The 14,807-nt window shown below is 35.9% G+C and overlaps 1 protein-coding gene across 1 annotated transcript in view; it reads left to right on the forward strand.

The window, feature by feature from the left end:
• The first annotated feature begins 321 nt into the window (after positions 1-321).
• Positions 322-14,807, forward strand: part of LOC141348495 (mannosyl-oligosaccharide 1,2-alpha-mannosidase IA-like) — a 105,181-nt gene continuing 90,695 nt past the window's right edge. The window contains exon 1 of the mRNA XM_073852787.1: positions 322-1,013. Within this exon, the coding sequence (XP_073708888.1) occupies positions 507-1,013 (507 nt within the window). The 5' untranslated portion in view covers positions 322-506. The remainder of the gene's footprint in view (positions 1,014-14,807) is intronic.

Raw genomic sequence — 14,807 nt, forward strand, 5'->3', positions numbered from 1 at the left:
CTAATCAATTGCACAGGGGATATTTCTAATAATCACAGTTTGAATAACAGTTAGAACTAACAAACTATCTTGGCCAACCCTCACCTTTCCACAAGCCTTTTTATGTCTTTATGATCATGATCATAATCCCAGTCCATAACCAATTAAGTTTGAACAAGACATCACGCCTCTGTACTTTAAATCCGGAAGACACGCCCACAGCGAACTTGTGCAATGGCGGCACGAAGCGATTGGCCAAGGCGCGCTGTCAATCACGGACCTCTGCCATTCCTTCCGTTCCGCCAACGAGACTTTACACAGATGTGTTTCAGGCGTGATCAGTTGAAGCGGTGGGACTCTGTTCGCGCAGTGGGATCAACTTCTTTCACGGGATCTAGCGTCTCCTATTCGGACAGTTTGAGCTCAATGTAACAGGTATCGTAAGCAGCGCAGGTCAAGGTGATCGGGGAGTTACTTTGTTGTAGAATTGAACACATTTAGACGGGCTTTTTTAAACGCAGAAGAAAATGCCTGTAGCTTCCCTCCTGCCTTTCACGGTCACTCCGAATAGGAAGTCCGCCAGCCCGACCTCCTTCAGGCTCACGGAGAAATTCATCTTGCTTCTAGTGTTCAGCGCCTTCATCACCCTGTGTTTCGGAGCTATCTTCTTCTTGCCGGATTCCTCTAAGCTGCTCAGCGGAGTTTTCTTCCGCTCGTCCTCGGTGGAGGCAGAGACGCGCACAGGTACGGTCAGTGACACCAGCACCGGGACGGGCAAGGATGAGAAGATCCTGGCCAAGATCAGAAAAGACCACGAAAAGGCGCTGATTGAGGCTAAGGACACCCTACAGAAACGACCGGACGAGATCAAAAAGGACATCAGCAGCGACAAGGAGAAACTTGTGCAAAGCGGACAGGGCAAAGGAGCAAAAGGTGACAGTTTGCCGTTCGTTCAGTACGTGCGGCCGCCTGGAGCAACAGGGCATGAGCCCGCGGATCCTGACATTAAAGCAAAAAGAGCCAAGATTAAAGAGGTACTGTATGTTTTTATTAGATACACTCTTGCGGTTTTGCTCACACTCTCGAAGGAAATCATATCAGCTATTGTTGTGAAAATAACTTTCCCAGTGCAAAGCTATTATTAATAATAGTTTAAAGTCACTGTTGTGGCTGAAGAACAGAACTGAGTGTTGACAGTGTCAGTTTCAGGAAGCATCTCCCTAAAGAACAGTGAAGAAAATGCAGTGTTGTAATACGATAGATGAGTAGACGAGCTGTTGTGGAACCTGTATGGTCTGACAGGTCGGTTGATGGACAAGTTACTCCTGTCCTGTCGTTCACAGAACAACGCGGACTCATTCATTCTATCAGTCATTCACCGAACTGTAGTTTGTTCAAAACTGACTAACAGAATTTTAGTCAGCGTTGCCCTGTTTCAGTCAGTAGCCTACTTCACTCTGCATTCCCTCTTTTCGGTATTTAATCAACATTACCTGTTTTCGTCAGTATTTTCCATTTTTTCAAGAAAGCAATTTGTCATTTGGGTCTTCAGAGTCAGTGTTTCCTGTCTTTTCAGTCAGTACTTCACTCTGCATTGCATGTTGTCAGTTTTTAATCAACAATCAACGCGTTATCAACGCGTTTTCCTCAGTATTTCCCATTTTTACCCCAGTCAGTGTTCACTGTTTCAGAAAGCCATTTGTCATTTAGTACTTCAGACAGTGTTACATGTCTTTTCAGTCTGTAGTGCCTCTATTTCAGTCCTTATTCTCTGTTTCTCAGCATTCCAGCCAGTATTCTCTTTTTTAGTACTTCAGGCAGTGATGCCTTCGTTTTCAGTCAGTATTGTCGTTATTTCAGTGACTGTTGCAGTCTGTGTTCTCTGTTTTACGTATTCCTTATCTTTTAGCATTCCAGTCAATATTTGTCAATATTTAGTGTTTTGGTCAACAGTGCATGTCTTTCAGTTAATACTTAGCTAGTGAGCATTGTATTTCAGTCTGTATTTCCCTGAAGTATTTTATTCAGTATTTCCTGCTTTTTCAGTCAGTGTTTTAATCAGCAAGCCCTTCTATATTTCAGTAGGTATTCCCTGTTTTTCCAGTATTTCAAGTCAGTGCTCACTCACCATATTTCTGTCACTATGCACTATTTTAGTTTGTATGTCCCTGTTTTTCTTTTAGTCAGTATATCCTACGTTCTACATTCCTGTCAGCATTCCATGTTTTTCAGGCAATATTTATATGTGACCCTGAGCCACAAAACCATAATGGCAATGACTGAATAAATAAGCTTCCTATTGATGGATGGTTTGTTAGGAGCTATACCTATTTGAAAATCTGGAATCTGAGGGTGCAAAAAAATCAAAATATTGAGAAAATCACCTTTAAAGTTGTCCAAATTAAGTTCTTAGCAATGCATATTACTAATCAAAAATTAAGGTTTGATTTATTTATGGTAGGAAATTTACCAAACATCTTCATAGAACATGATCTTAATATCCTAATGATTTTTGACATAAAAGAAAAATTGATAATTTTGACCCATACAATATATTTTTGTCTGTCGCTGCAAACATACCCATGCTACTTGAGACTGGTTTTGTGGTTCAGGGTCACATTAGTTCTTCTGTGTTTCACTTTCTGTTCCCTGCATTTCAGGCTATTCAGTCATAATTGAGCTAGATTTTTACATGTTGAGGGTAACCTTTTTTCTTTACATGTAAACTGGGTAAATCGTATCATAAGTGCAAAATGCGTCACCAGCATCATATTCCTGGTATGTGGCCAGTAATGACAATAGTAAGCCAAAACCTATATTGTGTTGAGTTAATGATGACTGCTATAGTTACAAATGCACACTAACTTATGCTAATATGCAGTATTTAAAAGAAGGGGTTTGGTCTTTGTCAATCTATCACTGTCCCTTTGTTTTGATGGTGAAATAGTAATGATTAAAAATCAAGTTTTGACCAATATAGTGGTAGTTATGTCGTGCATTCATAATTAATGGTCATTTTATTATTCACTTATCAAACTTCTGTTTGGATCAAAGTTGATTTGATTTATTCGCCAATCTTTTTTTGGAAAATGCACCCAAATTGTAGTTGATGTCACAGTTGATTATATTCTATATTTCACTATTGATGCTGGTGGAAATAATGTAGCACTGAAAATTACAATAATAACTAGTAATATTTTTTTATTGTTTTAGATTGAGATGCCAGGTTGAGCTCAGCTCAATGTCTTTGGTTGAGGTGACCTGTTAAAGCGTTAACTATGAGCTTGTAAAGGAGCATAAACAAGGCTGTCATTTCTTGTTTCTGTCAGGATGGGTGCATTTAGAGCATGTCAGGCCGGTCTAATAATCCCTCAGTATGAGTCGAATGTAGACTTCGCATCAGCTTGATTAAATTAAATTTGCTATTGATTGAGACTCACTTTTTCCCATTTGAATCAGGCAAGTCCAGAGTAAAGATGTAGATGAAAACTGACAGCATGGTAAAGCTTTAAAATCGCCTTTCAGCTGGTATTGACCTTGTGTCCTTGCTTTTTTTTTATTTTTTATTTTAAGCAAATAGCTGGTTTCTGGAATTCCTCCTAGTTTATCCTCCACAATGAGTCACTACGTTTCAGTTATTTGCATAAGGAAATGGTGTCTGTGCTCCTACGTTGTCCTTCAGAATTTACATTGTGTCACTTTGTAATGGCAGCTTATGCTGTGATATTTTGTCCTACTATTGCTTGAGGGCTGAAGTTTGAGTATATTCAAACATGAAACAAAGGCTATTCCAGTCACACTAGTTTATCTAAATGGCTAACAGTGGAAAACCTGTTGATAATACGGTTGCTCCTCTGAGTTAGTCCGCTGCAGTTTTAATGGCAGGATTAAACTGTTATAGAGTTAAGCACATTAGTGCATGCGGAAGCATCTGCGTTCCTCTTGAACACTATTGGTGTTCCTGCGGATCTGACAAGCCTCTCATCTCTCCTGCTTAATGCAGCGGCTCAGCATGAGAACGGTGATAATTCACCCCTGAATAGCAGGATTTCATCCATTGATCGCTGGCGTGAAGGAAACAAACAGTCACAGCTGGACCCTGTGGGGTCTCACTTGTCAGACGCGACTGTGGGCACTCTGTCTCGCCCCGCCAGACACTCTGACCTTTGAGGAGCTGAATTGCCTTAGAAAATAAATTGATCTCAAGGTTATGAAGTAAAAATGGTTGTGGGAGATTCTTTTTTTTTTACTGCTTTTATAACTAAAAGCTGGAAACTTCTGAAATGGATAGGTCACAGTGGCATTTACAAGACTGTTTGTGACTCTTTGCATGTGCTTTTTTCATATGCAATAGAAATGCAGATTATTGTGATTGATTCCCTTGATTGGTATGATTGAAAATGGATTAATCGTTACATTTACGTTACTGGTTATTAAACTTGATGTTCTCATTATGTAATTACAGTTGAGGTCAAAAGTTTACAAACACCATGCAGAATCAGCAAAATGTTAATTATTTTACCAAAATAAGAGGGATCATACAAAATGCATGTTATTTATATTATGTAGTACTTACCTGAATAAGATATTTCACACAAAACACGTTTACATATTGTCCAAAAGAGAAAATAATATTTGTAATTTTAATAATGACCCTGTTCAAATGAATGATCCACAGCTGTTTTTTTTTTTTTTTTTTTTTGGATACAAGTAATAGTTGTTCATGAGAGAGATCTGTCTTTTCGCACTAAAGACACCTGAGGGACTCATATGCAACTATTACAGAAGATTCAAACACTCTTCAAAAGGAAAAAACGATGCATTAGGAGCCAGGGTGTGTAAACTTTTGAACAGAAGGAAGATTTTCTTATTTTATCTCATATATGTTTTTTTATTTAGTTCTACTTATTCAGAAGCTACAGAGGATATTTACGTGTTTCCCAGAAGACAAATAACTGCTCTTAACGCTTAGTGTTTTTTGATCTGAAGCATCAGTGAGCGTTTGAACCTTCTGTAACAGTTTAATGAGTCCCTCAGTTGTCCTCCGTGTGAAAAGATGGATCTCAAAATCATACGGTCATTGCTGGAAAGGGTTCAGATACACAAAAATGCTGAAAAACCAAAAAATTTGTGGACCCTAAAGGATTTTTCTGAAGAACAGTGGGCAGTTTAACTGTTCAGGACTGAAATACACTAAGAGACTCACTAAGAGAAAACAAACAGCTGTGGATCATTCAGGTTAAAGCACAGTTTTAAGAAACAAGCGTATGTAAACTTTTGAACGGGGACATTTTTATAAATTCAACTAATAAACTAAACTTTTTATCTATTTAATATCTTATTCAGGTCAGTACTAAATAAAAAATAACATGCATTTTGTATGATGATTTTTGTAAAATAATTAAGTTAAATTACTGTTCTTGAACAATTACAGTATATTACTAACAGCATAATCAACAGTCTCTTAGTAATCATCAGACGCAAGTCTGAAATTATTTAGTCATTTGTTAATCATCAGTACCAAGGCTAGGCCTTGGAAATTTAATCAAAAAGTTTTGACTTGACAAAGTGCTCCAAACTCTATTCTAAATACTCCCCACCAAATGTATTTGTTCATGGCTCTTTGGCCACACAGATATATCCATTATGTTTGCATTGAGGGTGGCCTCAGTAACTGCACTCCACGTCATATGTACTTCACAAGAGTACTTTTTGTTGATGGCTTCTCACTTCCACCTGAAATGTTGTCCCCTTGACTGGGACTGCCGCAGGATGTGCTCGCAGGACACATCACACACCCATCTGGGCTCTGAGCTCCTCTCATTCATTATAGATGACAGAGATCTCCACTCGCTCAGACCTCATTCCTCTCAGCATTAATTATGCACAGTTCAAGCTAATAAGAGAAATGAATTCTCATCAAAATGTTCACAGGGTATCAATGTTTGGCACACTGTAGTAAAAATGTATACAAATTAAACTTTAAAGATACAGAATAGAGAGAGAGCCAAGAGTAATGGATTCAACCTAGAGGGTGTTTAGAGTGAGAAGTTCATAACTTGGGATACAGTGCAGAAACTTGAAGTGTGTAAAGTTGTTAAACTTTTATAAACGTTTTTTGCTTGTCAGATACAATGTGGCTGCAGGAAGATCTTGGATAAAAGATATGATTTTGGCATAAATTGTCTTTTGTCAGAATATGCAATATACGCTGCCGTTCAGAAGTTTGGGATCAGTAAGGTGTCTCATCAAGGCTGTATTTATTTGATCAAAAATACAGAAAAAAACTCTCTTGTGAAATGTTTTTGCAATATCGGTTTCCTATTTTAATATACTTTAAAATAACATTTATTTCTGTGACGCAGCACTGAATTTTCATCAGCCATTACTGCAGTCTTCAGTGTCACATTATTCTTCAGAAATCATTCTAATATGCTGTTTCTTTTTCCTTTGGTTCTTTGATGAATAAAAAGTTAAAAAGAACAGCATTTATTCAAAATAGAAATCTTTTCGAAGTCTTTACTATCACTTTTGATCTATTTAACACATCCTTGCTGAATAAAAGTATTAATTTCTTTATAAAAAAAGAAAGAAAAAGTTTCTATTTTCAATGAAAATTCCTTTTTAACTTTTTACTTATCAAAGAATCCTGAGAAACATATCACAGGTCCCAAAAAATATTGAAGAAATGTTTCCAACATTGATAATAAATCAGCATATTAGAATGATTTCTGACAGATCATGTGACACTGAATACTGGAGGAATGATCCTGAGAATTCAACTTTGCTTCACAGGAATAAATGATATTTTAAAGCATATTAAAATAGAAAACTCTTTCGCAAATTTACAGTTTTACTTATCCCAAACTTTTGAACGGCAGTCATCTTAGGTAGAACCTTCCACAAAACAACTTGAACACTTCCTGCGGCATGGGAGGCCGTGACTGCCAACAACAGGATATGACCATGCTAAACACATTCAATTGGTCTAATTATTGCATGCCACATTAACTGCTCTAAAACTACTGATTCTGCACTATCACAGGGCATGACGCTTACCTTTTTCCCCAAGGCAAACATGTGCTTTAAAAATGCGCAATGATAATTGATCAAATACCGTTTAACTTGAATAACATGATTATTGTTCTGATTCTGGTAAAATCTGTTGAGTAATGTGTGTTAAATTTTATTTGTTTTTTCTTCCTGTGATTTCACAGCCCAGGAAGAAGCTACAAAAGTTTGTTAAAACTGCCAGATAAAATGCCAGATGCCGCTTACTGTGTAATCAAAATACCAATATTAGATAGGAAAAAATTAGTTTGAAACGCCTGTGCTTTATTGTTCCTGGCTGCTCATTCAAACAAGTAAGGAGGATAAAATATACACTATGACAACTAGTGTTGTCAAAAGTCCCGGTACTTCGGTACCAAGTCGGTACTAAAAAAATTTAAACGTTACGGTACCTGGTTTTCTTAAGTACCGGTGGTACCGACTATCCGGGTCAACCCGGTTCTTGATACGCTATACAAAAGGTGCGCACACACGCACTGCGCAGTTGCGCTCTCTTCATTAAAGCACCTGTGGTGCTGCTGATGCCGCGGCTCTGAATCCACTTGTTGACAAACAAGAGCCAGACTTACTCCAAATATTTTGGATTTGCGGCTGAACAAAGCGAACATCATAGATCATCAAAAAACTATTTGCAAAGATGTCGTCTAGGTTCTCTCGAAAGGACAAAACACCTCAAAGACCGACTCCGCGATCAAATGAAAGAGTTCAAGCAAGGTAAGTTTCATTTTAATTTCATATTTAGAGCTTCTGTCACGAACATTACTGCATATTTTAATTTGAATGTCAGACTGAAATAAACATCACCGTTTGTGTAGTGAATCGTTAGCATTAGCGCGGCTAACGCTAATATGCTGGCCTTAATGAATTTGAAACAACGCTCCTATAACATTTGTTAGAGTAAAAAAATAAGGACATGATGTATTTACTATTTTTACACAAATGACTTGTGTATCCAAAATATATGTGTTAGAGAAAGAACAAATGTGTCGTTAACAATGTTTATGTCCTTAATATCAGTCTGTCAGAAAACGTTCTAGACTTATTCTTGGCTGGATAACTCTAGCAGGTTTAAAAAGCTTTTTAATAATAAATATGAATGCAGTTTGGATTAAATAAAAGTACAATCAAATAAAACACGTTTTATCCCCTGTTTAGTTTGGTAATACTTTACAATAAGATCAAATTCATGCATCATCTAATATAAACTTAGAGTAAGTGAACAATATATTTTTACAACATTAATTCATGTTTGTTCATGTTTAACAGATTAACATGATTTTATGCATTAGTAAATGTTGAAATTAGCCTAACCTCACGAAGAATAATTGCCATGTAACTACTGTTTATTGTTAGGCAATGTTATCTAATAAATGAAAATTTTAATACTGCAGTTTTCATCTGTGATAGACACTTGTCTTAATATATGTAATCTTATCTAAATTTATTATAACAGCTGAGGTTTGTTATTTACTGAAAATTCATATATTTTTGCTGGTGTCAATGATCTAATGTCGCATCTGGTCAGACTTAGCCCACTGCTTTACTTAAGTATATTATATTTTCTTTTTACAGTTGCAGATTGAGGAAGATCATGAAAGACCCCAGCGAACTCCAAAACAGACAACAGTACAGATGTTTTTCAGCAGAAGCAGAAATATGACAAAAACTTTTGGGTGAAACTTGTTTACATTTTTTATTCCTGTAATTTATTTAGATGTTATTTAATTACTAAAATGTTTACAATCCTTTTTTAACCTGTGGAAAAAATTTTAACAAAATTTTATGTAAGTATAAAGAATGGCACTGTTTTTTTTTTTGTACATTTTATTTTTGTTCAACTTTATTAATAAAAAATTGTGTGTTGCTCAATTAATATGTTATTGTGTTTTGCATTGGTACCGAAATTGGTACCGAGAACCGTGGATTTTCAATGGTATTGGTACCGAATACTGAAATTTTGGTACCGTGACAACACTAATGACAACAACATATTACAATATAAAAAATTAAGTAAACATAATTAACCAACAGTCAATAAGCCATTACTTGGTATTCAATGATTGCGAACTGCTCTGAAACGGCAAGCATGTAGTTCCTGATGCAACAGCACCATGTTTTTACTTTGAAATGTGCAGCATTCATAATTAAATCATAGGCTTTAGAAGTTTAATAATAGATAGAACATTCAATTTTCTGTCCCCAAATTTAAGGCTTCTTAAATTGATACAGTAGTAAAGACTATGTGTTATATAATTTAGAATACCTTAAATTTCATAAAACCTATTTGCATATGTGACGCTGGACCACAAAACAAGTCATAATGGTCTTTTTTTTTTTAAATATTGATGTAAACAACTATTTGAGAATCTGCAATCTGAGGGTGCCAGAAAATCTAAATAGTGAGAAAATCGCCTATAAAGTTGTCCAAATTAAGTTCTTAGCAATGCATATTACTAATCAAAAATTAAGGTTTGATATATTTACGGTGGAAAATTGATCTTTAATTAATGTCCAGATTTTTGGCATAAAAGAAAAATCTATTATTTTGACCCAAGCAATGTATTTTTGGCTATTGCTGGTCACACATATTTTACAGTTCGACATATCTATTTTAGCCACAATTGAGAGTGAAATGTGCACTGTGTGATGATATTAATATTTGAGCTCAGAAATTAGTGTCAGAATATGTCAAAATCAGGTAAATCTGGTAGCTTTGAATGCTCTGTAATATTGTAATTGTTCCCATGTAACACTGACAATACTTTGAACAGGTTTTGAATGTCGTATGCTATTTTTGGCTCTTGAGTTATTTGGCCCTTTTTTGAGCAAGCATTTGAACAAGAGCTTGCAGTGTTTCTCATATCTGATGTTTTCTCCTTTTGGTCATGGCTTCTATTCGAGGTCTGTTTGTTTTCCCTCTATCATATAGTGACCCCCCCCCCCTGAAAGCTGAAGTGCTTGGATACTAAATAATGCAGCTGGCTTTCTTTCATTTTACTACTTGTGAATAAGGCATGCTCTCAGAAGTAGAGTCTACTGATGGAGAGGAGAGCGAGATCTTTCGGTCTTTCGCAACATTCCTGCACACTTTTACAACTGTGGCTGTGATCAGCGTAAGTTGTCTGGAGACCTAAGCCAGCCTTTGGATTATGTGGGTCAGTCTCGCTTTAGCCAGAAGTAGCCCGACTGACCTTACGTACTGAGAAATGTAATGGATGGCCTCGAGCAACAGCTCAGCTGCTGGAGGCGTAGTTAGTCCCTAGCCAGATTTGTCTTTTTCACTCAAATTATTTGGTGTTGAGGTGGCTAGAATATATTCTCCAGTGGGCAGAATTCTGAATCATTGTTGTATTATGATGTTTTTGGATAATGGGTAATGGATTGTGAGAGAGAATAGAGGAGAATGCAAAGTTAAACACATAAGAGCTGCGTTATCTTCAATGGCTTATCTTTTGCTAGGATCCATGGTGTTTTGCTTTTGTTGTATGCATTGCATGCTCTCTTCTACGCTAAAGCACAGATTAGATTTGGCAGTTTAAAATGCATGTGGAATGGGTAACGCGAGGGAGTTTCGGTTGGTGTTTTCAGGGAGCGTTGGGACACTTGTGCTGCAGTTGTGATTGCTTGGTTTTCCAGTAATTGAATACTCCAAAATCAGAGTCCAATGCTGATTAGAGGCGCAATAAACATCTGCTCAGACAAGAATGCATTGATCAGGAGATGAATGAGAAGATGGAACAGTGAATCAATGAGATCAATAATAATTGAACATGAAATAATCAGTGTTTAGTTTAGATTAGTTGGAAACTTTCATGCATTTGCTTACATTTTATTCATTGTCAATAATAACTTCATAACTGCATGTGCATGCAGACCAAATGGATTTATGTTTTCAATAAACCTTGATTAGAACTTGAAATCATATGCAACAAGTAATATTTTGAGTAAGTTTATTAATTTAATTTATTTATAGGACTTGTTGCTCAGAAGTGCGTGCGTGCGTGCGTGTTAAAAGTTCATATTTGGTTTGTGGTTTGGTTATGTTCATTAAGTCATTATCTGTTTTACTGGTCAGTGTGTTTGTGTGTGTGTGCATTTTTACTACAGTTTAAATGTTAATGTAAAATGTATTAAATGCTAACCTAGGCTATGTTGGATTTGATTAGAAATTCAGTAAATAGTAGTATTGTAAAATATTACAATAAAAAAAAGGTTTTCTATTTTAATATAAATTAAAATGTTTTTTTTTTTTCCTGTTTCATTTGCAATTACTGCAGTCTTCGGTCTCACATGATCCTTCAGAAATCATTCTAATATGCTGATTATTATCATCAATGTTAAACTGTTTTTCCCCCATATTCTTTGGTGAATAAAGAGTTCAGAACAGCATTAGAATAGACAATATCTCCTAGCAGTTCAGCTTTGGTGGATTGTGGCTAATTTGTATGAATTTGTACAATGTCATTTGTTTAAACCCCACTGATGGTTAGGGATGGACTTACAGTGTTACCTTTTTGTAATTGTGCATTTTTGTACAGATCAAATCATACAAGTTGCCACATTGTAAAGTCGTTAAGCTTTATCATGAGATTAGATTGGAAATATAAATATCTTCTTACATTAAAAATATTGTATTTTAACTATTGCAATTTATAGGATTAGTTCACTTTCCTCACCCTATGTCATCCAAGATGTTCATATCTTTCTTTCTTCAGTCAGAAAGAAATTAAGGCTTTAGAGGAAAACATTTTTCTCCATATATTGAGCTTCAGTGGTTGCCAATGGGTTGAAGGTCCAAATTGTAGTTTCAGTGCAGCTTCAATGGTTTCTACATGATCCCAGCTGAGAAATAAGGATCTTATCTAGCAAAACGATTGGTCATTTTCTAAAAAAATTAACATTACGTACTTTATAACCGCAAATGCTCGTCTTGCACTAGCTTGACTTAATGCATTACATAAGCACGTTGGAAAGGTCATGCATGACGTAGGCAGAAGTACTAACCCAGTGTCTACAAAGAGAATGTGCAAATGGCCTTTACAAAAAATGTAAAAGTGATGTTGGAGAAGAAAATAAGATGCCGTTTTTCGCCCTACCCTGCCTTTTTTAACCGAAGTACACAGTAGTGTTGGGCAATATGCTCAATTTTCATATCGTCTTATCGTCAGCCTGTGAGATCGCCAATACACAATACTATCATGCTAATTTATTTAACTATCTATGTACTAAATTCCTCATTTGTTTTGTAAGGGTAGTCTTGTTACTGAGCATGTGACTTAGTTGTGCATGTACAGAGCGTGATGGTAGTTCTGCCAGAGAGATTCCAGTTAACTTTCAGTTTCACTCTCTGCTATCTACTGTGTGTGCATGAATGTAAATGAATTTATCTTTCTTAACCCGTCATATTGTGATAATGTTACCACTGTCTGTATGTCTGATCGTTGTCAGTTCAGTTCATACATCTACTGCAGTTTGGACCTTCAACCCATTGACTCCCATATAGTCCACTCTATGAGACCTTGGACCACAAAAAATATTTGAAAATCTATAATCTGAGGGTGCAAAAAAATCTAAATATTGAGAAAATTGCCTTTAAAATTGTGCAAATGGCGTTCTTAGCAATGCATATACTAATCAAAAATTACGTTTTGATATGTTTACAGTAGAAAATTGACAAAATATCTTCATGGAACATGATCTTTACTTCATATGCTAATGATTTTCGGCATAAAACAAAAAAAAAAAGATCATTTTGACCCATACAATATATTGTTGGCTATTTCTACAAATACACCCATGCTACTTATATTATGTGGTCCAGGGTCACATATGGAGAAAAATCCTGGAAAGGGTTGAGGAAAAGGTTTTCGAGGTTTTTATTTTCGACTGAAGAAAGAAGAAAGAAGAACATGAAGATCTTAGATGACATTGGGGTGAGGAAATTATAAGGACATTTTATTCTGGAAGTGAGCTAATCATTTAATGCACCCTTACTGAATAAAAGTATAAATTTCTTATTAAAAGGCTTACTTACTTACTTTAAACCTTTTAATGGTAATATGTTCAATTTTAACCTTTTAAACTATAATGAATGATGTAATTTACATGCAAAAATCTTCAGTTTGCATATTTTTGGATGGTGATCACTGGGCAAAATATGGAAAGTCTGCTTTGTTGAAAAAATTGACAGATTAATTCTTGTCATTTGTTATTTGCACTAGCAGCAGTTTCTTCAATATGTAGCTAGTCTTTTGTAAGCATGCCAAGCTTTTCTTTGTATTCCAGATGGGCCAATGCTAGACAATAACCTTCTGGCGCACTATACGACCCAACCATCACTCCCCCTCAATGATTTATATATTCGTGTTTAAATTTAAAGCATCTACGAAGCATGTCAGCACTAATCCCTTTTCCTGTCTTCGCTTCTTACAACAAATTTGAGTAGGTTTTATGACTGCACAATCCACTTTCATTAACCCATAAAAATCAAACGAAGCAATAAAGTGCAGGTCTATTAAGAAAGTGTTATTTGAAGCAACGACACTTCACTTTGGAAAAAGTTCGCTTTCTGATTTTTACTAGTGTTCTGAGACATTAATTTCATTTAAATATTTGGTCTTGGTTGTTTTATTGCACTTGCTTGGCCTGTTAAACAAATAATGGATGTCACTGCCTCGTATTCTCTATTGGAAGGGAGGGAAAGAAATCGATTATCCTTTCACAAAGTCTTCATTACTTTGCCACATGTCAACTGCGGAGGGTCAAATCTTGTTGCTGTGTTTTCCATCACTAATAGAAAGGTCATGTCAATATGTGCCATGGCGGTTTTATATTGCTCTTGTCAATGAGCTGTTGAGAATACATAAAGGAGTGTCTTGATTTTATTAGAGACTAGGGATGCTCATTTCGGTTAATTTTCCTGACCGACAACCGCTGCTCGTTATCCGATCATTAACCGTTAACTGATAAAATTAGAATAATAAATTCGTTTAAAATAAAAATAGAATGCACGAGTATCTGTGATGATACATTAAAAATACAAGCAAATGTTTTATTTTAACGTGCAAACAGCAGCATACAGAGCAACTACAAAAACTGCATTCATATACTCAAATTATCACGCATCAGCAGCGCTTCTGAGAACAGAGAAAATCAGAATAAAAAAAAGGAATAATATAAATAGGCCTACACTAAATATGTATAAATTAAATAACTACCTAATTAAGATGACAAAACTAAAACACACTGAATCCTTCTATGCGCTTTGAAGAACTGTACCGGTCTTGTTCTTCTCGTCGGACATAAAAACATATAGCAGGCCAGCCTATACCTCAGTTTTTAACATGTGGACATGCTGTACGGATAGACTGGGACGCTGTCTGTTAACGCTTAGATCCATGATAAAAACACTTAACAAAAATCCTTTCAATTTGCGGTTCGGGTCTATTCATCCACTAGTCATATCTGGAGAAACGTGTTTTCACAGCGTTCAATAGCCAATCACAGACATTTCTGTTGATTACATTATAGCAATGGCCAATCAGAGGCGGCTATGTGACGATCCTCTCACCACTCAAAGTGCCGGTTTCAGTTCTGCTGAATTCTATACCTCCACGAACTCTCTCATCAAAACAAAGAAAGTGTAGACATGATGTAAATAAGAGATTCATTGTACAGAGTAAAGGTTATTTTATTACTTTTTATTAACTTTGTGAGATTGCGATTAACTACAGTAATGTATGAGTGACAGCTTTCCA

This window comes from Garra rufa, chromosome 13 (assembly GCF_049309525.1).
Source record: "Garra rufa chromosome 13, GarRuf1.0, whole genome shotgun sequence".
NCBI classification, from domain to species: Eukaryota; Metazoa; Chordata; class Actinopteri; order Cypriniformes; family Cyprinidae; genus Garra; species Garra rufa.